At 32.2% G+C, this 27,238-nt stretch overlaps 1 protein-coding gene across 2 annotated transcripts in view; it reads right to left on the bottom strand.

The window, feature by feature from the left end:
* The window catches only part of LOC127724458 (1-phosphatidylinositol phosphodiesterase-like), a 34,701-nt gene extending 23,856 nt beyond the window's left edge, over positions 1-10,845 (bottom strand). The window contains exons 1-3 of one of the 2 annotated variants that reach the window (XM_052231424.1): positions 10,694-10,845; positions 2,054-2,162; positions 1,496-1,521 (exon numbers count right to left, since the gene is read on the bottom strand). In XM_052231424.1, coding sequence (XP_052087384.1) covers positions 1,496-1,499 — 4 coding nt within the window. In that variant the 5' untranslated portion in view covers positions 1,500-1,521; positions 2,054-2,162; positions 10,694-10,845. The remainder of the gene's footprint in view (positions 1-1,495; positions 1,522-2,053; positions 2,163-10,693) is intronic. The other variant, XM_052231423.1, reaches the window with a different exon arrangement.
* Positions 10,846-27,238: the final 16,393 nt, after the last annotated feature.

A 27,238-nucleotide genomic window follows, 5' to 3' on the forward strand; every position in this document is an offset into this window, starting at 1 on the left:
CCTGTTTTTGAATTGTACAGTATTATTTTATCAATAACGAAAGTGTGTTTTGCCTCTAGATTTATTTAATTGAGCCTGCGTATGGAAAGAAAACAGTTTATTGAGAATCTGGTGAATTCTCAAAGGGTTTTAAACAGTCAAACAACAGACTATCCATAGCAGGGTTTGCAAAAACCCGGGTTTTATGAGTATTGCCCAGCCCTGGGAAATACTGGGCCACTACTGGGTAATATGAAATAATGATCTAAATCTTAAAGAGAGGTCAGAATTTGAAATGCAAGACACACTATTCTAATTTTTGAATTCATTTGTTTTGAGGGTATACAATAAACGGAAAATATTGGTCCAGCAACTCTAAGACATACAAATTGGAAATGTTTTCTCATTAGGATTTATAGATAGTACTCCTTAACATTTATTAAATTGCCATTAGTTCTATCTTAATTGTGCAACCTTTACGCCATAGTCAATTGTGTTATTATATATATAAGTAACATTTAGAGTAAACAATTGACTATATGTAAGGAAAATGGACTATTCAACAATTTTGTTATTAAATTGCTGAAAAGTTTTTATATAAGTTTAACATACTTACATGTACTTCAATGATTTATAAGTGATTATTCAAATTGTAACACAGATTTTTTAAAACTACATTAAATATATTTACAAATGTGGGTGACGTGTCACCTTAGGGTGTTTATTAAACAAAATATAGTGTAGCAATTAAGAATTATGCTAGAATCAATTTCTTCAAACTTTGGCAAATAAAAATTTGCACAACTTAATTGTAATCTTCCTATTATTATAGAATGATTGGAGACAAGGACAAATTGAATATTTTATCCTCTGAAATTGACTCTCTGAGTTTATCTGTATAAGATGTATATATTTGGCAGTAATACTATGAAACTACATTATTTCTTTACTATTTTGTGTACAAATAAGCCTAAAAGATATAATGCCCAGTCTTGCCCAGTATTACTCATTTCAGGGAGTATTGCCTAGCCCTTGAAAACCCGGGTTTTCCGCCCGGATACTACTTTGCCAATCCTGATCCGTAGATCCGACATGAACCGCAGGTGTTGGATATTTTCATTGACCGTGATTCATATTGCGTCGAACAGACGTGCTAAATAATTTTGTGTCTAGAACTTGGATCACCCAAAATACAAACACCAATTTCAATGTTAGGACAATATGTATGTCTGACTGCACCTACCCGTTATCAATATTTTAATATGTTTGAGCTTTTGATTTTGCCATTGATAAGGGACTTTCCGTTTTGAATTTTCCTTGGAGTTCGGTATTTTTGTTATTTTACTTTTTTTAACATGTTTAAACTTTTTGGACAAAAGTCATAATTACCTGAACTTATCCTGTTTAAAAAAATGTAAACACATTTCCATGTGTTTTCGGAAGCTCTTGGTGCAATGTAGTAATTATTTATCTGTTCAATAGTTAGATTATTCTAAATTTTAAAAAGTACACTCACCCATCTGTTTAATACAAAAGGTAAATCTGAAGAAAAAAAAAACAAAGATTGTAAGATTGATTTTGTGTACGAACCTACAAATCTGATATATGAAACCTTAAACCCCTGTACTATTTTTTTTTCTAAATAAATAACATGACTGTATGATTACACAAATAATGTTATGAATTGACCATAAAAAATAGTTTAAAAAAAACAGGTTCAAAGGAACATCAACGAAGACACAAACATTCTAAATTGGCACATGATTACGACGATTGGGCTCTCATAACAAATTATTGAATGTAATAAAAATCACATATGGTTCATATAAAATGCAACCTTTCGATTTACACTGAAGTAAATAATGAGAATAATGTAATTATGAAACACGGAATCCGGATATTGGAGTAGTTAAACACATTCACTACGAACTGATTTCCGTGTTTAAAAATCTGAAGTGTACAGACTTATATATTTGATTTGAATTTAAAAGACGGAGCTTGACAACAGATGATTCCGTTTGTAAACAAATGCATATACAAAATAATGTTCCTGTATAATATAGAGAGCACCTACCTAATTTACAGAGATAGCCAATATATAAATCCATATGAAACATTACATAAACTGTCCTTCCATAAAACTAATTTTGTTAAATAATCCATTATTCGTAAGAGGCAGTCTGCTAAAAAAAAAAATGCAAAATCAAAAAATTTGTCCAAATGGCAGGTCAAAACTTCTGCAATCTTTTTATATTTTTGAAATCTCAGGTATAAAGGAAAACGAAAAAAAGGACATCTTAGACTTTCTTAAATCAAGTCTTTTTTCTAGCAACATCCTCATTTGCGTTATGCCCTAAAAATCACTAAACTGTTAGTAAAAAATGTGTATTTTTTAAACACAGTAAATTCTGATTCTTAACAGTTTGACTGGCTATTCAAACTTATGTTTGCTAAAACATAACCTTCACAGACAATAATTAACCATATCTGAAATTATTTGTGTCGAAGGATTCTCTGTAGGGGTATTATTATATAAGGTCTTATAGCCCATAGTGCATAATAATTAAAACCCAGTAACACTAAACTATCAATTAACATAAGATCTGAATAACATAAAATTATTGAATAACACAATTTACATATATTTTGTCATTATTTTTATGAATAATTGCCAAAACATCACTTTCATATGGAAAAACAGTCACAGGTGTTCTATAAGTTATCCCCTCTTATTTACACTCTCCATTGTAAAATCATTGTGTTACCATAAGTTGTCTGTCATGGCAAATGAGAATAAGAAATGTGACTTCTCATGGTTACCGGTATATCTTGTGTGAAATAACAAAATTACGATAATGACACACTCACAATACTTAATTCACAGTGTACTAAGAACAAACATATACATTTGATTGGACTGCAGGGTCTGGAAAGAAGTAAACGTGAACCCAAAAAGGTTTACTCATTTCATATCGCACTGGATTTTTTTAGTAGAGATACAAGATTGCTTCAGTTAAACATATGCCAGCAGCACAGAGACTATTTTGGAATTTATTGGAGAGGAAGCTAGAGTAAACTAAAATGTTGTTACCCAGATCATCCAGCTTCCAGGAAGGCAACAGTAGACTGAGGTGTTGTCTACGAGAGTCTACAAGGCATACTGGTTGGAGACAAGACAGGTCATAAACATAGAAATAGGTTAAAATTACCCCTCTCCATACACATAGACAGAATTTCGGAAGACCATTTTATTTTTAAGAAAGAGAGAGGTGAGCTTGGATGATATTTGGATCAAATATGAATTTTCAATCTTTGCCATAGGCTGATTTAAATGAATTATTTTCATATAAGAGGAAATAAGCTAAAATTTGATGCAAACAAATAATTCATATTTTCCAACTCCCCAAAATCCAACAGTCATCACCTTAAACTTCTATAAGAAAAAGACAGGTATTTTTTGTTAGTGTATCTGAAATGTTTTTTATTAATTTTTAGGAGGGTAAATTTATTTTCTAACGATCCTTCATACATAAAATTTTGAGAAAAATTCATTAAAGAATGATTGAGAAAATTAGGTACTGCATAATTTACCGTTATTGTTTTTTACTCTTTTCTTTTTTAAAGAAATCCCACCCCTCAATTTCTTGAAAAGTATTGCCTATTCTGATTTATTTTTCTAATTAGTACAAGCATTATATATACATTTGTGTATGCATATGAATCTGTATGTTGACCCTTTCCTGTAAAAAAAAGTCGGCCACACTTTGTGCACACATCCATTGAGTGTTTCATTTATCCAATGACTAAACAAAAAAACCTCAGAATATCATACAGTTTATAACATTTGTACCGAGGGTATCACCAGCCCAGTAGCCAGTACTTCGGTACTGGCATGAAAATACGGATTTTGTGTTATTAAAATTTGCTGTTACAAACTTTTAGAAATTATTTAAAATTAAGGAATGTATCTCCCTCATGCAAAGCTCTGATTCCTTGCCCAGCTTTGGCTATACTTTTTGTCCTTTTTGGTTTATTGCTCTTCATGTTTTTAATAAGCTTTAGATTTTCAAATATTTTGGCCTCGAGCATCACTGAAGAGACATTGATTGTCGAAATGCGCATCTGGTGCAGCAAAATTGGTACCGTTTATGTTATTATGTTATTGTAATATATGATTATGGGTTAAAAAAAAACATCTTTGCAATCAATACCCCCTTTAAACAACAGTGTTTTGATGCAAACACTGTATTGTATTGTAAAGTGAGAAGATGTTGACAACAATTTACCATTGGATTATATTCATGTTTCTTCTTTGAGGCTATATATTGCTGTGTGTTTCTTTATTCTACATTGGCTAGAGGTATAGAGGGAGGGTTGAGATCTCACAAAACATGTTTAACCCCGCCGCATTTTTGCGCCTGTCCCAAGTCAGGAGCCTCTGGCTTTTGTTAGTCTTGTATGTTTATAAATTTTAGTTCATTTATATGTTTTGGAGTTTACGGTGACGTCCATTTTCACTGAACTAGAAAACATTTTATTTAGGGGCCAGCTGAGGACCACCCCCGGGTGCGGGATTTTCTCGCTGCGTTGAAGACCCATTGGTGGCCTTCGACTGTTGTGTGCTCTTTTGGTCGGGTTATTGTCTCTTTGACATATTCCCCATTTCCATTCTCAATTTTATATATTTATTTATTTTATGTCATTATTTTGTTTATTTTGAAGAAATGACAGAATCAAAAAAGCAGAAATATGAAATGCCGTCTTCTCTCAGTTACAGACCGGAAGATTGTAGAATCAAACCCTAAAAATACATTTTGATTACCAATAAACATCGTTGTTACAAACAAATGAATTTCATATAAGTTATCAAATTGAAGTTATTGATACAGACTCCATAAAAAGACAAAAATGAGAGCAGAAAACCAAAGAAAGGTAAGCTTGTCGTGCTCTGATAGTAAAAACCCTTGTATTGTTCTCAAAAAGCAGTGTCAGTAAAAATTCGAGTCTGTTTTAGACAACAATATATCTTATGTCATTTTTTAGATGAGAAAAAGAACTAAGGATTGAGCTACAACACTAATCTATTAAAATGCTGTCAATTTTGATTACGTTATGCTTAATCAATTCCATGATAATATCATGAATTCTGATAATATGATTATATTTTTTAGGTACATTTTATTTACAATTTATCAAGAAGAAATCTTTCTAACTAGACTCTGTTAATTACACATATAAAAAAACTAGAATGGAGGATATAATGAAACAGCAGAAACTGAATATTTTCCAAAGGCAAATATTATAGCCGAGAGAGGTGAACAATTTTTAGATGATGAACTATTATTTGCTTGTCCTGAGCAAAATTGCATAAAGGTTTGCACAAAACCCTCACGTCTTACATTGTCTTAGAATATCATATATATGCAAAGGCATGCATTTATATGCAAACAAAGAAAACCTTCATAGGGCTGAGACATGTGCATGATGTGTAGCTGTTGATCATGACAACAAAGGTTTTGCTACAATCATTTTTGACAACTAATCGAAATATTGCAAAAGGATGGGATCTTACTGTTTTATTAGCCATTGAATTGTTTAGTAGTAAGAAGGGTAACTAATTAATACATGATATATACTTGGAACTCAGTGCTACAGAAAAAAAGACCAAGTTTTGATCAAACCTGTATTTTGTAACTATTAAGGAACGATGATGGATCAAAGAAATTTAACACTGATGAGTGGTTAACCGCATTTCAAGTTTAGACTGTATTTGCCAAATTTGTTAAACTTCGATATAAAGATCATCAAAGTCGTCATTAGTTAAAATTGAGAATTTAAATGTAGTTGGTGATGATGATTTCCTAAACAATTTGACAGAATTGAAAGTGCTGACAAACATGCTGTTTCTGCAGACTTGGCATCATATATTAGTATACAGTTAGACATTTCAACTTTACCTGCATTCTTGCAGAAATAGTACAGTGTTACAAAAAAATCCACTGTCATTGTATTAGTTTTTACTTTCAAGTATTAATTGCCTTCATACATGTATTTTGAATTAATATAAAATGTGCATGATTGAAACATGTTGTTTTATGTACATAAAAAAATCGCAGTTAACATGTCAATAGAGTAAAACAGTGCAAGGGATCAATTTGAACTTGCAGTGAGGTGGTAGCTTTTTGTACATGTTGAACATGTTGAAAGCCTCTATCTGACTTTTAGATGAAGAACAGCAACAAAAGCTCTGTTCATTTGCTGGTATTTTATCATGTATATATACAAATTTTGTGTTATGAATCTATGCAACATTTCTTCTTTTCATTTTAGATATAATATTTAGCGAGTTGACAAATTTTCTCAACATGTCTTATTTGGAAAGATTCATAAAAAATAAAAAATAAGAGTATCTACAATAGAGTACAAACAATAACCCCAAAGCATTCTTCCTTTTACAAAAAAAGAATACACAGGCCAGAAAGGCCAGCTTGACCTTTAGTTATTGGCTGTCCTGAAGTAAGTTGATCTTTTTGTACAGATATTATTTATACCCCTGCTAGAGATAGCTGCGGATATACAATATTGATGATGTCCCTCTGTTTGTTCGTCTGTTTATTCGTGATCTATCTACAATCCTTAAAAAAGATCATCACTGTATATTTCCCCAGATAGAATCTGTAACACTTTGCCAAAAAGTAAATTTAACCATGTTTTTTTTCAAAAATATCATAAACGTATGGGTCATTTTGCATAGATTATTCATGACAAAACATTTTTTTGTGCATAACAGAAATCTATGAGATAGAATTTTAAAATGTAATATGAGCAAGTTTGTTTTATAATATGCTTTAAGAAAATCAAAATAGAAAATGGTGTAACCCAACTTGTTGAAAGTGAAAAACAATATCATGAACATTCCTTTAAAAAAAATGTACTGTAAGAGTTGTCCGTTGTTATTCTGTGGTTTACATGTTGTAATGTACTATTATATTATTTATTTATGTATTTCTCTGCCCTGAGTGATCTTGCGTTTATTTGTACTGTATTCCTGTCACGTAATGTTGTCATTTTAGCGGTATTTTTAACATTGTCATATAAGCGGGAGGTTTTGCTAGCCATAAAACAAGGTTCAACCCACCATTTTTTCTTAAACTGTCCTGTACCAAGTCAGGAATATGGCAGTTGTTATCAAATAGTCTGTTTCTATGTATGTTGGCGTTTGTTTTTGTAGCAGTTCAGTGTTTCTGTTCCGTTGTTTTCCTCTTATAGTTGATGTGTTTCCCTCGGTTTCGGTTTGTAACCCGGATTTGTTTTCGCTTAATCGATTTATGACTATTGAACAGCGGTATACTACTGTTGCCTTTATTTATCTCCCCTTCCCTATCTTGGCTAAGTTGAAATTGAATCAAACAAATACTTAATATTTGTTAAAACAGTCTAAATAATGCAATAAATCACCTAGATTCTTTATCTTAATAGTATTACAAACTAATTAACAATCTCAAAAGTCTCAAAAATTTATCTCCAAAAGATTATGTACATTGTATGGACAGTTACTATGTGGAAAGTTTTAATAATACTATTCTTCAATCTCATGACACAAGAAATAATTTTTCCCAAAAAGTGCATATTCTTCGGACGAACTTGCAGTTTCGGATTGAAATGAACATGTTAATAGGCTAACGACACCATTAAAATCTGTTCAAGATGCAAAAAAAAAAAAAAAGACAAATACAAATAAAAGTTTTGAAAAGGAAATCTTAAATTAAGTGGTCTGAAATCTGGGATCAGTTAGTTCCAGATTACATGGATTTATGATATTTTTTCACAATTTAATAGTCAAATCATTAAAACATACTTGTAAATTAATGTTTTGTCAATTTTTAATTTGTAATGATATCTACTACAAACCCTGAATATCACTAGTTAACCAATTTTGATCTGAAACGTTAATTTTGATCTTAACATCATTTGAAAAGTCTGAACGATGAATTTTTCAGTCATGTTTAGTCTTTCAGTCAGACATGTCCACTAAGGAAAATCAGTGCTGTTAAGACATTTCGCTTGCAGTCAATTCTGTACTGATCAATAGCTTTTCAGACAATTCATTATAATGTTTATGTGTTCAGGTGAATAACAACTACTGAACAGATCTTAATTGATGCAAATGAATTGTCTGAACAGTTCTGAATTTACCGCAGTGGATAGATCTGAAACTTGGCCGAAAGACTGAAAATGATTTAATAATATATTTTTAGTCTTTTAAGCATGTTAAGAGCTGTTTAGATTAAAATGACCGTTGCAGATCAAATTTTGTTTACTAGTGTATTTTAACCAGAGTAAATAAATTGTTACTACAAATTCCTCAAGACTGTACATTTTTTTTTACTTCCTACATCGCCTTAACAGTCACATCTTAATTTCGCAAGTCATCCGATCAGGCGGATCGGATGTTGCTGGTTTAATGGCGTGTTTCTCTAGATATCATAAACTGGTCGAAATTTTACTATTTTTAATCATAAAGATAGAGATTTATTTCATTGTTTGCAATAAAATTTCGTTATTTCCAGGGAGAATAAAAACCGAAATAAATAAATCAGATAATTTCACTCCTCTAACATCATACAACAAAGGATGTTGTCAAGACATTGTCGATGTCGTTGGATCAAAACGAATTCAGAATGCATAGACAAAGATACAGTTCCTTGCATTTTCAACATTATTTCAATTGAAAACGTACATAGAAACGGATTATTTGATAACAACTGCCATATTCCTGACTTGGAACATTTTAATAAAAATGGTGGGTGAACCTGGTTTTATGGCTAGCCAAACATGTAAAACACAGAATAACAACGGACACCTCCCATCTACTGAGTATGTACATATATTGCACACCGACATTTATTCAGATAATTAGTTTTACTAAATGAATGTTAAAGAGGGGCGAAAGATACCAGAGGGACATTAAAACTCATATGTCGAAAATGAACAGACAACGCCATGGCTAAAAAAGGAATAAGACCAATAGACAAACAATAGAACACAAAACACAACATAGAAAATAAAGACTGAGCAACACGAACCCCACCAAAAACTGGGGGTGATCTCAGGTGCTCCCGAAGGGTAAGTAGATCCTGCTTGACATGTGGCACCCGTCGTGTTGCTCATGTTATTACAAACCCGGTAATAAGTCTAATTCGGTAGGTCACATTCGTGAAAAGGGTACGGGATTGTAGTTACGACATTAGGAACATATCCATTATTATCTGTGAAACGGATATTCCATAATGGTCAACCAATTCGTGATGGCGTCCGTAGAGGTTACGAAGGGATAACTTCAACTTCACCACTTGGAACTCTTGGTCTAATAGCTTCCTTGTGATCAGCAAACCTCTATCAAGGAAATCATGATAGGAAATACAAACCCTGGAATATCGTATCAACTGGGAGATATATATACTCCGTATGCAGGCGCTGCTGGAATGTTGCTACATAGAAATGGAAAGTTTACAATTGGGAAGCCGAAATCATCTCTTTTGTCGTAAAGTTTTGTTTTCAACTGACCCTCATTGTCAATTTCTAGATGTGTGTCAAGATATGAGGCAGGCTTAACTGTATCTGTTGTATCCTTTAAGTTCGATGGGATAGATTCGTTCAACATAGTCACCAAATTTTGAATTATTTAGTGAGAGAACATCATCTACATAGCGGAAAGTAAAGTTAAAGTTTCTTCCTAAGAAGTTCATGTATGAAGTCAGCCTCATGTGAATAAAGGAACAAGTCGGCAAGAAGAGGGGCACAGTTTGTTCCCGTAGGAATGCCGATTGTTTGTTGAAAAATATGTCCTCTAAACGTAACAAATATGTTGTCAATCAAGAAATCAAGCATCTTGATAATGTCAGTTTCAGAAAATTTGTTTTTAGAATCAGAGTGATTTATAACAAAGTAGGATTTTTCCTCCCTAAGACAAGATACTTGTAAAATGATCATTTATTGCATGATGAAATCGAAGCTGGTGATTATTACCTCCCCCCTCCACCCACTCCCTGTCTTTCAATATACAGTCAATCAAGAAAATTTAGAATTACAAGAAGAGTTCATCCTGATCAACATGATTATGGGATATTCAATGTAAAACTCATCATTGACCACAAAACAAAACTAAAGATTTTCTGTCATTAATTTTTTTAAATTTTGAAAACTTAAAAAAATATAGGTTTACAAATTAAACAAAAAGGCTTTGAAACAAGTTTCTTTACTTTTCTTTTCGGTGGCCAAGTGGTCTTAGTACTTCATCTACTATAAATCACTAGCCAGTCAAGTTAAGACAACACTGAGTATGATGTTGTGAGTTCGAACCTCCTTGTGCAGGTACACTCGACTCCAATCTTAGTTGACTCGGTTCGTAAGTGGTCGGTGGTTCCCTTCCAGCACTCCGGCTTCCTTCACCTATAAAATCTGGCAACCAAAACATAGCCAGAAGTGCTGAAAGTTGCGTTTAACCCAAAAATCTTACAATCAATTTTTGCTGCAACACGCTTTACACAAAATGTACATACATGTATCACATTCCATAAACATGATAAATAAAGACTATGATACATTGTATAATTTGAATTGTATACTTTGATGGATACGTGTACCGTACATTTATGTTCAACATTTTAAAATTTGTATTTTATCCATTAAATTATTTTCTATTGTTTCTTACCTTTGTATCAAATTTTTGTCTGTATAAATTTGAACAATCCACAATAATTCACTTGCAATGCCAACTGACGTTCAATTGCTCTAGCTGTTAAAGGGATAATTTTGATTCAGTACAAAAGCGTAGACTACCAAACTTTAATGGTTGTACAAAGTCTATTCATATAGTGTTTTAATACGCTTCACTTCTTTTAAAGAATTTAATAATGATTATATCATGTATATGTCTATTTGAAAAAAGATCTTTAAACAATGTCTAAGTTATATGTGATATTAGTAACAAGAATGCAGACGTTCTTTATGCATTTAACTTAAAATATATATAAAAATTGACAATAACGTAGTATGTAAATCCCAAGTATAACTGATTTATCTGAATGAAAAAGAAAAAGTCGTCCATCGCTTTCTTCATTATCTTTTAATGAAGATAACACTAGGACTACCACACAGGTCTAAATGTATAAAGACCATCTTTTAACTTGTGTATTCAGTTTAAGTTAGATCCGGTGGGTAAACCTTATCGGTACATGTGTATTAGGAAGCATGGTGACTATTCAAATAGAATATTTAGATAGGATGAAGCTTTTAATGAAAATACATGTTAGTTTATTTTGTCCTTTAACGTTGAAGTATTACGTATCGTTCCACCTAAGAATCAGACAGGTCTTGAAAGTTTCCTGATACATAACATTTTTCCTAAAATGTTATATATTTTTAATTTCAATAAAGGATGTGTGTTAGATTTTATAAATTAACAGTATATTATGATATAAATATAAATGAAATGAGAATTTACATGGATCTGTTTCTGAAGGAATTTCCATTATATAACTATGTAAAAATGGCCACAGTGAATCATTTTTCAGCCAATATTACTATTATTAGCAGAAAAATATTAATATATATTTCTGTTTTCCATAAATAGTACAATCAATCTTTAGATATATGTCGTGAAATAATTCTGCGTTATTCATGTTATTTGTGTAATAATATAAACGGTACCTTTTTACTGCACCAGATGCGCATTTCGATTTATGTATCTTCAATGATGTTTGAGGCCAAAACCTAATACAAACGTTAGAGAGCTGATCGACCAAAAGGTTCTAATGTATAGACAAAACCGGATAAGGAATCAGAGCTTTGAATGAAGAGATATATTCTTTATTTTAGAAAATAATTTCTAAAATTGTATAACAGTAAATTTCAATCAAAACAATATCTGTATTTTCTTGCCAGTATTGAAATACTGGCTACTGAGCTGGTGATACTCTCGGAGAAGAACAGTCCACCCTCAAAGGTATCGACCAAGTGGTAGTAAAAATATAAACGGTACCAATGTTACAATGTCTGTACCAAATCAGTATTATGACAGTTGTTTTCAATTCGTTTGATGTGTTTGAGCTTTTGATTTGACCATTGTGTAAGGGACTTTCTGTTTTGAATTTTCCTTTTTAAGGACATAAGGAGTGAAAAACGATAGCTTAACCATGTAACTGGAGTACTGGAGTTGAATTAGTTTCATATAGGGTTGCACTTTTCGTATTTCCGAGTGAATACAAAGCATGTACACGACACTGGGACATTCTAGGTTTGCATTGGCGTGCAAAGACATTTTGTCAATATCCAAATCATTCACAGCGGCTTCTAGTAAAATAAGTAGAAGGATGTTGATAGAGAAAGACGTACTTCTACTTGTTGGTTTCTTGTGAGTACATGTATGTACATATATTGCACACCGACTTTTATTCAGATAGTTAATTTTACGAAATGAATGTAAAATGAACATGTATTGACATGATGGAATCGAAGCTGATTGAAAGAAGATTTCCAACGAGTTTTCTTTACTTCACGGGGTGTAGGTAGCCGAGTTGTCTTAGTACTTCATCTACTATAAATCACTAGCCAGTCAAGCTAAGGCAACACTGAGTCTGATTTTATGTGTTCGAACCCCGCTTAGGCAGATACACTCGACTATAATCTTAATTCACTAGGTTTGTATTTGGTCAGTGGTTCTCTACCTCTCCCTCCACCTATCAAATCTGGCCACCAAAACAATCAACAATTAATCAATCAACCTTTACCTCAACACACTTTTTACAAAATGTACAAACTTGTATCACTTTCAATTAGTGCGATAAGCAAAGACTACGATAGATTGTATGATTTAAATTGTATACTTTGATGAATACGTGTTTAGTCACATCTTTTATTTATGTTCACGATTTCTTTTCTTTTCAACAATTCTAACTTTATTTGTATTGTATCAATTCGAGTTCGAGACAACGAAAGTTAAATGCACTTTATTTTTATTGTTTCTTACCTTTGTATTGCCTATAAAGTTGAAAGAATTCACTATTATTTACTTGCAAAGACAACTGAAGTTGAATAACTCTTACTGATAAAGGGATAATAATTGATGTTGTACAGAAGCGTGGGCTAGCAAACTTTTATAGTTGTATAAAGTCTTGTCTTTAAACGCTTCACTACTTTTCACAGAATTTGATAATCTATTTAAAAAAAAGATCTTTAAAAAATATTTGTGTAGTTTTTGGTGTAAGTTAAATGAATACAGATGTCATTTATGCATGTAGCCTGACATTATAAAGTTTGACAATAACGTAGTTTTTGTATGCGAATCTCAAGTGTTACTGATTAATCTGAATGAAAAAGAATAAACCGTCCTTCTTTTTTTCATCATTTTTAAATGAAGATTAGAGTACGACAACAACAAGGCTAAATAAAATAAGAAGTTGAAGCGCATTAAAAACCAATTAAACGTATCAATTATATTTCATATCAGCATAGAAGTGCTGACTTCTAAGCTGGTGATACACTGCTTAATTTCTAAAACCAATTGATATATCAAGATTTCGATAGAATACAAGTATATATAACAACTAATACATGACACCGAGGTAGATATATAATAATTTAAATACCAGGCAGTTGGTACGACAAACTGTATTTTCCTAAACGAAGAGATATAACAATTCAGCTTAATTGTTCAGACAAATCAACAAGGTGGCATAACTACTGTTTCCTTTATTTGTTACATCTGGCAATCACAAACTGACTAGATAAAAGCAGACAAAGCGAAACAAGTCAATACACAACACAATGTTTTCCGCAGCGCTGCCGTTTAAACGCTATCGTGATAAAAACACAAGATCAGCTTACGTCAGAACTGTAAATCGTTGGAATGTCTTAAAACATTGACGGAAGATACCAAGGGGGCAATCAAAACTCAAAAAGCCGAAGAGAAATTGGCAACGCCATTGAAAGAACGAAGGAAAGGAAAAGACGAACAAGTACAGACAACATTAAATCATAAACTAAAAAGTGAGTAACACAACCGCACTTAAAACGTGAATTCAATTGCAATTCTCTCGTGAAACATTTTGTAAACCAGAACATAAAAGTATTTTCAGTTCAAATGCAAAATTCTTTCAAAATAATTTTTTGCAAGCTTATTGAAGTTTGTTATTGTTAAACTAAGATCACTTGTGTTTTTACTACAAGTAAAATGCAGTAGTCCGTGATGCATTGCTACTTATTCACTCGAGTGGTCAATCAGTGAATTTATATGTAATGTCAATAAACAAATGTATCAAGGTGTACATTTCTATGTCAATATATGCATCTCAATTAAAGGGAGACATAAATGCCATGGCTATCAAATTACATTCCCTTATATGCAATTAACAACTGTCATATGCATATATTATGAATTACATTAAAGGCTCAAATTTTACTGCACAAGATACGCATTTCGACAATTTGATGTCTCTTCCTTGATGTTCGAGGCCAACATATATTCAATTTGTTAGTAAAAAATAGACTTTGAACTAATAGTGACTGTAGAAGAGGCGAAAGACACCAAAGGGACATTCAAACTCATAAGTCGAAAAAAACTAACAACGCCATGGCAAAAAAAATTGAAAAAGATCAAAAGACAAACAAAAGTACACAAAACACATCACATATAACTAAAGACCGAGCATCACGAAACCCACCAGAAACAGGGGGTGATCTCAGGTGCTCCTAAAGGGTAAGCAGGTCCTGTTCCATATGTGGCACCCGTCGTGTTGCTCATGTTTGTACAACCCGTTGATAAGTCTAATTTGGTAGGTCCCATTCGGGGAAACGGGGGACGGGATTGTGGGTACGACGATTGGGACATATCCGTTGTCATTCGTGAAACAGATATTTCATAACGGTCAACCACCAAGTGACTGCGTCCGTAAAGTTTTCGACGGGATGATTTCAACTTCAAACTTAAGTTAATCTTAAATCGTTAATTTTCTTTTCTTTTTCGAAATCTCGAAAGCCAGGAGCCTCTATTATAGTTGATGTCGTTTGTTGCTGTACGTGTCTGTTGTAGTTTCTTAAATGTTATCAGCTTAAATCAAGTACTTAATTTTTTCTTTCAAACTGTTTGAAATCTTGTAATCGCGGTCCCTGTAATAGCTAGCTGTACGGTGTTGGTTGCTCGTTCTTGGAGGCTTTCGATTACCCGTAGTTGTTTACATTCTTTTCCTTTGGCGTATAGTGTTCTCACATGAAATCATATCTCGTGTTTTATATAATGTAAAGATATCCACTTAAAATGACGAAACGATATATTTTTAATATGTTTATCTCATGTATTTATTGAAGTATCAATTCATTTACGATTTCATGATAACAAAGTATCCAAAAACTGCTTTAATGCACGTCATGTATATATAGTATTACCGAAAACATTACCGGGTGCGGGAATTTCTCGCTGCATTGAAGACCTGTTGGTGACCTTCTGCTGTTGTCTGTTCTATGGTCGGGTTGTTGTCTCTTTGACACATTCCCCATTTCCATTCTCAATTTTATTTCCAGTAAATTCGTTAATTAATACATTTTATTATCTGGTAGACTTTCTTCGAATCACATGGACTGCATTTACAAGAAATATAGTCTGTTAAAATGAAATAAATGTTAAAAGGAATCAACTAAAATACCGGGAAAACATTGTTACTATGAAAGAATTTAAACATGTGAAATGATCTGACAACAATTAAGATTTGCAATTAACAGAATAATGAAGCAAATCAGTAAGTTTAATCTGTCCCTTGTATGAATCTTTCAAGCTTGTGTTCATTAAGGCATGTTAGTATAGACATAATTCATATTTTCACAGCAGGAATATGATCAAATATTTTCTACAAGATACCTTGAAGAATTTTTAACATTTTGGAAAGTAAATTACAATATTGAATAATGAAAACGTATGTTTACTACCTATTGTGACATAAGGGGATGATCAATTACTTCTCAGGGGGTCTGGCACAAATTGATGAGGTCAGAATATTTAAATCCAACTTTAATGCGGCCAAATTATTTATTTTTATTTAGACCAGGGCCAGAATATTTGTTTCTGCATATCCAAGAATTCATGCAAAAACAGCCCCGTTCCCCTTAGAACCAACTGGTCGTCCCCGAAAGTAAAATATTTTTTAAAATATGAAAAAATGAAATAGCATTACAATCAGGGGTAGATCCAGGGTCCTTGGAAAGAGGGTGTAATTGTCCAAAATGGTTGAATACAGCTGAGCTAAGCGAGGAAATTGTTTTGTTAACGATTTTATAAACAACATTTTTTTTTGTCTAAAGGGGGAGATTTGCGTACACGTATGAAAAACAATGAAATTAACACTGTTTAATTTTCATATGCGTCCGAAGCGCTTTTCTTGATTATCTGTAACTATTGTATACCTTTGCAAATGTGGCGAGCGAAACGAACCAAAAATACTTTGAATATATTAGGGACAGAATATTTATTTTCATGCATTAGAAGGCAAGATTATCTATTTGTATGTATAATAAGGCAAGCTTATTTATTTTCAACTTAATAGAGGGCATAATATTTATTTCCAAAATCTGCCACCCCCCCCCCCCCCCTTCCCCCCTCCCCTCAGAATCATATGTGGTCCCCTAAGAAGACAGATACAAAAAAATATATATCCATAAAAGTCAATAGCATATCGGTTTTAGAATGATTTATATCTAATTGCAACATGTGAAAGTTTTGGAATTTATTTGATACGATATTGCATTGTTTACAGTTTGTTGTTTTACGAATGTTGTTTTGTTGGTGTATTGGAATTATATATTTTATTGGTTATTTCTTATAATGTGTTTTCACCTATATCTAATTTTTTTTTGTTCACCCACCGACAGAAAGAAAAAAAATGATAGGGTTGATAACTTCCATAACTGTTTATCAGCAATTTGTATATTTTCCCTTTGATCTGACTTTCTAATATTTTCCCCTTGATCTGACTACCTAATATTTTCCCTTTGATCTGACTACCTAATATTTTCCCTTTGATCTGACTTTCTAATATTTTCCCTTTGATCTGTCTACCTAATATTTTCCCTTTGATCTGACTACCTAATATTTTCCCCTTGATCTGACTACCTAATATTTTCCCTTTGATCTGACTTTCTAATATTTTCCCTTTGATCTGACTACCTAATATTTTCACTTTGATCTGACTACCTGATATTTTCCCTTTGATCTGACTACCTAATATTTTCCCCTTGATCTGACTACCTAATATTTTCCCCTTGATCTGACTACCTAATATTTTCCCCTTGATCTGACTACCTAGTATTTTCCCTTTGATCTGACTACCTAATATTTTTCCTTTGATCTGACTACCTAATATTTTCCCCTTGATCTGACTACCTAATATTTTCCCTTTGATCTGACTACCTAATATTTTCCCTTTGATCTGACTACCTGATATTTTCCCTTTGATCTGACTACCTTATATTATTCTAAATCATGGACAGGACCTAATACTTGAAAATATAAGGCAATGACGTCACGTAACAGTACAACAACGTCACTCTTTCATGTAAAGGGGATCTGCGTCATTTTCATGCAACGTATTTTGCCTTTTTTTATTTCAAGTGGCTCATGTGCTTCCGTTCATGAAGCTCATTCAGTGTTTCATGAAATGGGTAAAAAAAGCAACGTGGAAGGATTTTTTCGTTTATCATGAAATGTTCATTTTATTTATGCGTTCGTCCGTGCATGTACATCCCCTTTACGACCCTCTTTAATAAGACTTTTTGTTTCAAAATGATAACATTACATGTATGTTTTATGAAATCTGTAATTTCATACAACCATTATAAGAAAATCTAAATTTTGAAATTAATTTCAAAATGAACTTGTCAGGTGAAAATTCATCTTTCATGATACTTTTATGTACATGTAGCAATAGCATGTTCTTCCATGACAAAGTCTCAACAATGCACTGGAAAATAAACCAAATTTTTTTTTGAGTATCTCTTAGTTCATTAGTTTAGCTAAAAAATGTAATTATAAGAATTGGACATGTTGAATGGATTATTGCATTTGTTTGTAATACATGTTGTATATAAATATAGTGTTGTGAAGGTGTTGATAGTGCACACATTTTAAGTAAAACACATATTAAAAGTTATTTGGTAACAATTATGCCAAATAAAAAGCATTCAATTCTGAAAAAAAAAATTTTTAATAGATACTGCTTCTTTTTGGAATTTAAAAGGGTTGTAAAAAGCCTTTATTGTGTGCACATTTTAAGTGTATAAATAAATATAATATCATACGGTTGAACGTAGTGAATTAGAGTGAAATTATTTTCTCTTGTCTTTTCATGATGTATATAGGTGTCGTACCTATCGTGTGGTCAGTTTCCCGCCGAAACTGGGGATTCGGTCATTCAGCACGAGAGCGCCAAAGCGAGCGGTTCTCATTTAATCACTTGGTAAATTTTAATTTATTCAATAAGTTCCCCCCTTTTTTATTATTTATAAGATAAGATTGATAGGACTGGAGGGTAGTTTTTTTTCTTTTTGGTATTATGTTGTGTGAAGTATATAGTTGTGTATAATATATACATATGTGTTTTTGAATGTTCATGTGTAACATATTTAATAAACATAGCAGCGGCGTTGTCGTGTAGCTTTGCACTTTAATTATGAGTTTTTGTATAATTCTTCATACTTTCACAGTATGTTATTTCCTTTAAATGGTTTTTCAAAGGCATACTTTATCATGGGGTGACGTACATGAGACTAGTATTATGTAGTGAAGTTTAATACAGAATGAAGGTTGTTACAAGATAATTAAGAATTGAATGGTTTTTTTTGTACATAGGGTTGTAAAAGTGTTGAAGCTTTTTTAGAAATTGTGCTTTGGTCTATGCTTTTACACCTTAATAAAGTTTAAAAAGAAGCATTAAATTATGAATTCTTTATATTGATTAGCTTTCTTGTTACACACAGCTTGGTAGTATAAAGGTTACTACAACTGTTGCAATCAACAGTAGATCAGGGTTCGAATCCCTGCTAGGGTTAACGTTTAAAAAAGTTACCCAAGGATTTTGTTTTGTTTTTGTTTTTTGTAAATTCCGAAATTATTGCAATGTTTTTATTATTGCAAAAAATGCGACAAGGTTGAAATTGCATTGATTTAAACTCACATTGTGGAATTTTTTGGATGATTGAAGCAGGATTTTTCTCAATATTGCAAAAAAATAAATCGCATTTTGGTCTAAAATGACGAAATCTCAATTATTAATGTGTGTAATAATTTCTGAATTTACATCATTTAAGAAGTTATCAGATATAAAGATATATATACGAAAGGCAGACGGAGGTTATGATTATTAATTGTCCAATTTTTTAATGATTTTTAAAATACTTTTTTTTTAATTAAAAAAATACATTATATTCTATTGATATAAACGCACCCTGAACAGTTTTACTCCCCATTTTGTGCTAAGTTTTGTTGATTTGGACTGATTGAAGTTATACTGAAGGGACTTGAGTTCATCCTCTTCCATTGGTTTGAATCTTTGAGGACAAGACGGTAACACAGAGTCCTAGGTCTATCGGCCAGCTGATTGGCCTGGCTGGATTGTTTCTTGTGGCTTAGATGGTGGGAGGTTCTGCTCAGAAATAAGCTCAATGTCTGTGTCTAGTAAATCAACAGGTTGCAGCTCAAAAAGGCCTATGTTAGCTAGTATATATTCTTCATCGTCGGATGATTTTTCTGCTGGTAGATTCACCCGATATCTACCCAGACTGTCCTGATAAGACATTGTTGATGCGAAAACATGCTTTTAGCAGTAGCAGACGATTTTTCTAGTATTAACTTCCGATATTAAAACACCAGTTAGTTTTACTAAGGATCTATTCAACAAATTTTTTTTTTGAGTTATTGATATATTTATTGTTGTGTTGGATTTTTAACAACAATTTTATTTATTATGAAAACGACAACTCGGAAACTCGGAAACATGTAAATTACATTGCCATTTGTGTCTTTTTAATTATAATGAGTCTATTTATTGTTTGAAGACAAATAAAGTTTTCATTTCTTTCTAATTAATATAGGATATGATGAACCATGGTTTTTCAAACATAAAAACCACGGACTGTTCCTTTGGAATCAATAAAATGTGTTTTTCCCCATATGTCAATGCATATTCAAAATTCATGTATTTAAATGTGTGTGTGTTATTTAATACCTTACATCATTTAATTAATTTTCCGCTGATCAGATACGATTTTGACAATAAATTTGTTTTGTTTGGATTAGCCTTTAATATGTAAAACTGGTGGAACGACGATGACTGAAAATATTATGATTGATACACTAACAATTATATTGTTATGTACGATTGCAAATTCTTATTAATAGCAATTGAATGTGTTTTAAATTTCTTTCCTCTCGCATTGTCTCGTAATGAAAGGTTGACAGCTACAACATATCAGGCGAGCTTTTAAAAACGCACTTTATGTATGTTTTGTTTCACCTAAAATATCAATTTTTTATCAAGTTCAGAGCTGTCAACCAATTAAATATTTCATTGTTTTAAAATGGGCTGTTAGGGGCTATCAATTAAACCTTACGCATCGGGTTTTCTGTAGGCAAAAAATTTACACAACATCTTCTTGTTTTTCTATAATAAAGCATTGTTTGCTTCTCTATAATGAAAAAGTTTTTTTTATTTCTTAATTATTTAATGTGAGGTTGCTCATCTTGTCACAAAGTAGATACCATATTTAAAGACTGCCTTTTTTTTATCAGTTTGATAAAATCTAGATATTACAAAAACAAACTAAATACTTTATTTCATAAAAAATAGAATAGAATATACTATAGTGGCTTGTCAGATCTAATCTGATTTATAACTATCGTTTAAATACTTATACATAACATGATTTCCCTATCAAAATACATTTAGATATAAAATATATAATGTAAAGCATGGTATTCCAGTCTTGTATTTTTAATTCTTGTTATAAATAGTATTGATGATCAACAATGTGTAACTGTTTTTGTGCGTGAAACCAAAACACATTTTCTCAAAAGTAATTTGATATTTCAGCATTAAATTAAAACGGAACATACTATTCAAACGCAATAGCAATTGCTCTGCTTTGAAACACATTTAAGAGTTGGAAATATTTTGAAAGGCTGCATGATGTTATCATCAAATAAACTCATCATAGATACCAGGCCTAACATTTGGTACGCCAGACGCGCGTTCGTCTACAAAAGACTCATCAGTGACGCTTGAATAAAAAAAAAAAAAAAAAAAAGGCCAAATGAAGTACAAAGTACAAGAGCATTCAGGACCCAAAATTCCAAAAGGTATTAAAATCAACCGATTACCAATTATTTGTTCAGCATGTTCTATCTGTTATTATCTGCAAAAGAGAGCTCTAGGCGAAAAATACCAAAGGGACATTCAAACTCATAAGTCGAAAATAAATTGACAAAGTCAAGCAACTGATACGTTTAGGTCTAAAACCTTTTTCTTGGACACCAAAAGACTATTTTAAGACCTTTTGTATTCTACTCCTGATTGGATAATTTTTATTGAGTAAAGATTTGCATGCAATTACCCGGTCTCGCTCATTTTGGACTTCATGCAATTCCCTAAATTGTTTTTTTTTTCAACCTCTGTCTGGATAATCGTTTTATGCAAATTAAACATCAGTAAACTACTGTTGACTTTAAATTTTGTACCACAGACCATCAGAAACTCACGAGACGAACGGAAAATACGCGGACGAAGTAAATGAGAAAATATAATGTTTTCCGCAGCGCTACCGTTTAAAAGTAATCGAATTAAAAACACAAGATCAGCTCAATTCAGAATTATCTTGAAAATATTGGCGGACATTCAAAACTCATACCTCTAAGCAAAACTGACGACGCCATAGCAAACAAAAGACGAAAAATGACAAACGGTACAGACAACACTACATCAAACACTATAAACTGAGCAACACGAACCCAACCAAAACCTTTGGAGATCTAATGTCTGTGTTTTACATGTTGTTATGAACTATTGTATTATTCATTTATGTATTTCTCTGTCCTGAGTGTTCTCGCGTTTATTTGTACCGTATTCCTGTCACGTAATGTTGTCATTTTAGCGGTATTTTTAACAATGCCATATAAGTGGGAGGTTTTGGCTTGCCATAAAACCAGGTTCAACCCACCAATTTTTTCTTAAAATGTCCAGTACCAAGTCAGGAATATGGCAGTTGTTATCAAGTAGTTCGTTTCTATGTATATTGGCGTTTGTTTTTGTTTTTGTTTTTTTTTTCAGTTCAGTGTTTCTGTTGTTCCATTGTTTTCCTCTTATGGTTGATGTGTTTTCCTCGGTTTTAGTTTGTAACCCGGATTTGTTTTCGCATAATCGTTTTATGACTATTGAACAGCTGTATACTACTGTTGCCTTTATTTATGACTATTGGCACCCGTCATGTTGCTCTTGAATAATACAACTTTGGTGATAAGTCCCATTCGATGATGTAACAATTGAGGCGAATGAGTTGGAACATATCCATTGTCATCTGTGACACAGATATTTCATAACGATCAACCAACTATTGACGGTGTTCCTAAATCTTTGAAGCTAATACTTTAATCGACCAAATTGGAACCCCTGGTTCACTAACTTCCTTCTTAGCAGCAACCTTCAATCAAGAAAAGCATGATATAAATCGTGACTATTGTATCAACTGGGAGATATATAACCCATGTGCAGGTGCTGCTGGAATGTTGCTTAATAAAATTGTAAAGTTCGCAGTTGGGAAGCTGATATCATCCCTTTTTTATTTAAACAACGAAATCAATTGCACTTATCTATTAAAATATATGTTCTCCTCCTTTTGAAAATAAAAGAATCAATAATAGTTGCTCATATCCGCTTAACACGAATAGATTGGAATCTTATCTTGTTGACCAGAAAATACAAACTTGTAGTAATATTTCTGCCTAATCTGCATACATGACACTACAGGTATTTTTCATTCAAATACAATACGTTTCATAAACCCTTTTAATTTGTGAACCTTCGAAAGAACTGTCGGTGTTGTTTTTAACCTAATCCATAACGCTGGTAAATGCTGCGGGTGTGGTAAATGGTACTTTTTGACTTATAATAAAACGAAAGATGACTCAATTTTTGTGAAATAATTCGTTTAGCCGCGATAATTCATAGAAAAAATGCATACCATTTAATTAATGAATTTGATAAATAATTGTCCTTGTTAAATCAAGAGTTTTGTGTTTCGATGATAACGAATAATAAATCAAAATCTTATGTGTGCCTCATAAGACGATAGCTTTTTCTATGTAGGCTACCAAAATAAAATAAAATCATTGATCATGATAAAAGAGTCATATAAAACAGAAGATGTGGTATGTTTGCCAAATGAGACAACTATCCACAAGAGACCAAATGACATAGAAAATGACAACTATAGGCCACAGTATGGCTTTCAATTATGAGTAAAACCCATACCGCATAGTCAGCTTTAAAATGCAAATGTAAAACAATTCAAACGAGAAAACAAATGGCCTGATTTATGTACAAAATAATGAACGAAAAAAAAAAGATATGGCAATAAACGACAACCACTGAATTACAGGCCCCTGACGGGACAGGCACATACAAAATATGGCGGTGTTAAACTAGTTTGAAGGCGCCAACCCTCCCCTAACAGTACAACATAAGAACAAACTATAAAAATCAGTTGAAAAGGGCTCAACACATCAGATCCATACAAAGAAGAAATACATCTAACAAAAACACAGACCGGACGTGGCAGGGAACTAATATCACACCAAACTAAAATTGTTTTTATCTGCATGTGTTTCAATAGTATTTTACAGGTTTCGGAGACTCTTGTGATGTCTTAACGTTTGATCGGTTTGATATGTAATGACTGATTTTATATTCTTTGAAAATAACATTTATTGAAAGTTATCTTAAATCAGAAAATTTCTTTTGTATTTTATTTTGGCTTCGTACCTATCTAATAATATAATTTATCTGGTAAGACCCTTGTGCTAAAATATGGAGAGGATTGGACGCACATTAGAAATGTAAATATGTATCCCTTCTATATTTATGTTTGCTTGTCCCAAGCCAGGAACATCTATTCCAGTGGTTGTAGTCTGTTACAGTTTTCCAAAAATTATCAGCTTTACTCATGCCATCAGTTTTCTCTTTTGAACTGTTGAAATCGTGTTATCGCAGACCCTTTATTAGATAGCTGTGCGGTGTGGTTTTGTTTATTATTGAAAGCCGTACGGCGACCCGTAGTTGTTTTTAAAAATGGTGTTCCCTAGATAGATAATTGTCTCGTTAGAAATCTGATAAAATGTAAATATATCCAGTTAAAATGACGAAACTATATATTTCTTTTGTTGAATTTATGTATGTATGTTAATGTATGCAGTGTTATGAATTTTGTTTAGGATTTCATGTTAACAAAGTATTCAATTACTTTTATAAATTGCACTTGTTACAAGTCATGTATATTTGGTTATACCAGAAACACACTTTCCAATAAATTCGTTAATGAATACATGTGTTTACCTGTTAGACTTTCTTCTCTGAATCACACAGACTGAATTTACATGAAATGTAGTCTGTTAAAAGGAAATGAATATTAAAAAAATCAACTTCTTAATACCAGGGAAACCTTCTTACAATGAATGAATTTAAATATGTTAAATAATTTGAAAAAAAAATATATTTGCAATCAACAGAATAATCTACTGTCAGTAGCAAATCAGTAAGTTCAATCTGTCCTTGGTATGAATCCACCAAGCTTGTGTTCATTAAGGCATGTTAGTATAGACATAATGTAGAATATTTAACAGCAGAAATATGATCAAATATTTTCTACAATATGCCTAAAAGAATTTTTAACATTGGGAAGTAAAATACGGTATTGAATAATGAAAATGCATTACTGAAGACAGATACAAAACAAATAATGTGAAATTCAAAGGCCATTCGATTTGAGAATGATTTATATCTTACTGCAATATATTTGATACGCTATAGCATTGTTTACATATTTTGTGTTGAGAAGGTTATTTTCTCCACTCACTGACAGAAAAAAGATGAAAGGGTTGGTTACTTCAATAACTGTATATAAGATTTATAATCCAGTAACAGTTTCTAAATGCCTAATGTAGACCACATCTGTGTTTTAATATTTCCATGGATATTATGGGGGCGCGGTCTATATACCGTTATTTACACATCAGACCATACTGGTTACCGGAACTTCGGATATACAAAACCAGGTACTTCATATCTAAGGAACAGTCAATATATGTCCTCCTTTTTAGATGCATTCATACATTTTTGTATTATTTAAAATCATCAGTCAAAAGGTGTTCTACATGGATCACCAGTCCTTAACCTTTCATTTGAAACCTAAATTACTAAAATATGTTCAACATACTTTGATATTTAGACCTATTAGTAGGAACTATTTTGTTTTAAATATGTGCTACTTTCTAGTATGCTCTTTTCGACGGGGCCCTTTTTTGGTAATGTTACATCTTACCAAGTCTACTCGAATTATTTTTGCAAAGAATTTCGCTGAAACCGGTGCCAGGCACCGTCGTGAACTTGCAGAGAGGTCAGGATATTTTTTCTTGCTCCGTGTTGAAGCTTTCATGTGACTTTGAAATGAAGACCAGCAATAAAAGCGCTGTTCCTTTGATTTGTGTTTGTTTTCTGCTGTGTATGTACCGATTTTGTGTTATGGATGGATACACCATATCCTTTGATTTTCTATCAGAAAGCTTCAGACCAAATTAATTCCCTTTGTTTTAAATGGGGTATTTCTTCCGTCGTTTTCTTGCTACTGTTATTTTCTTTGAAACGCTTACTACGCAAGTGGTCCTATTGCATATATATATCGAAATGAGTAAAACATGTGTGAAAGAATTATTGTTGAAAGTGAAATTAGTGATTTCGCTAAAGTGAAAGTAGGGTATTTAGTCAAGATTTAACTCATAACATTGGCATGTTTTCAGGGCTCTCGAAAGAAAAAGCAAAGATTCATTGTGCTGGGACAAGCATATTCTTAATAGAATCATAATGGTCTATAAGCAGTAAAATTTATTTCATGTTTTAACAGGTGCAAAATTTTTAATTCAATTTTATTTTTACAAAAAAAATGCATTGTAACCAATAGTAGAAATTATTGTGGTCTGAGGCCAGTAGGATATCAGTGCTAGGGATTCGTAAATGTTAGCTATTGTTGAACACTTATGAATGCCGTTACTGGCAGTACGCTTCAAGTAATGATTACCTGCCGGTATGAAATCATGCCGTCAAATGCACATTTACCGATGGCTCTACATTTGAAACGATTCCATGCATCAGCTTTATAAACAAGAAGTCCGATGAGAGAAACTGACAAATTTGATTAAAACTCGAAACTTTGTAGGTTTCAAAATTGAATTAAAAAGAATTGAAGAAGAAAGGAGAAAAAAACAAAATATGGACATTCAACTCTCAGCCAGACAAGGGTTAGGGCCAATGATATATGACTCTTTCAAAGCGTCACTTTCAAAAGGTCTTTCAGTCGTCGCTAAAATTCGATATATATCACTGTGATAGTTTCTAACAATATTGTGACCTACTTCTGAACATATAATTAAGAAAGAAATGATAAACGATATGAAAAAAAAACGGATTTGTTGATGAAGGTTAATCCAGATAAACATTCCCGACGAATAAAATCTATAAAGTGTTATGTTCATGTTTTTGTATTGGGTCGATATCACTGCTTCTGGACTATTAGTCCTAAAGAGTATTATCAGCTCAGTAAACAGTGCTTCGGTACTGACATGATATATTATATTCTGTTTTTTATTATTCCGTTGGTAAATATTTTTTTAAAAAACTGAATATCCGACTGATTCAGACAGTTGATCAAAGACGTATTTGACTGTTCTTTGTGGGGTTTCTTTTAGTCTTATTAGTCTTATATCTTCTGAAGTTGTCAAGTGCTTATTCATTAGTATGAGATATTGAAAATCAGCTTAATAATATAATATTAATTTGGTAAGAACTCGAACTTATAGGTTTTGTGTTTCCATATTTTGGTTCTTTTTTTTTTTAATTGTGATGAGTCTATCTATTGGTTGAAGAGAAATAATAGTTTCATTTCATTCCAAGGA

The sequence above is a fragment of the Mytilus californianus genome, unplaced genomic scaffold (assembly GCF_021869535.1).
Source record: "Mytilus californianus isolate M0D057914Y unplaced genomic scaffold, xbMytCali1.0.p SCAF_14, whole genome shotgun sequence".
Classification (NCBI taxonomy): Eukaryota; Metazoa; Mollusca; class Bivalvia; order Mytilida; family Mytilidae; genus Mytilus; species Mytilus californianus.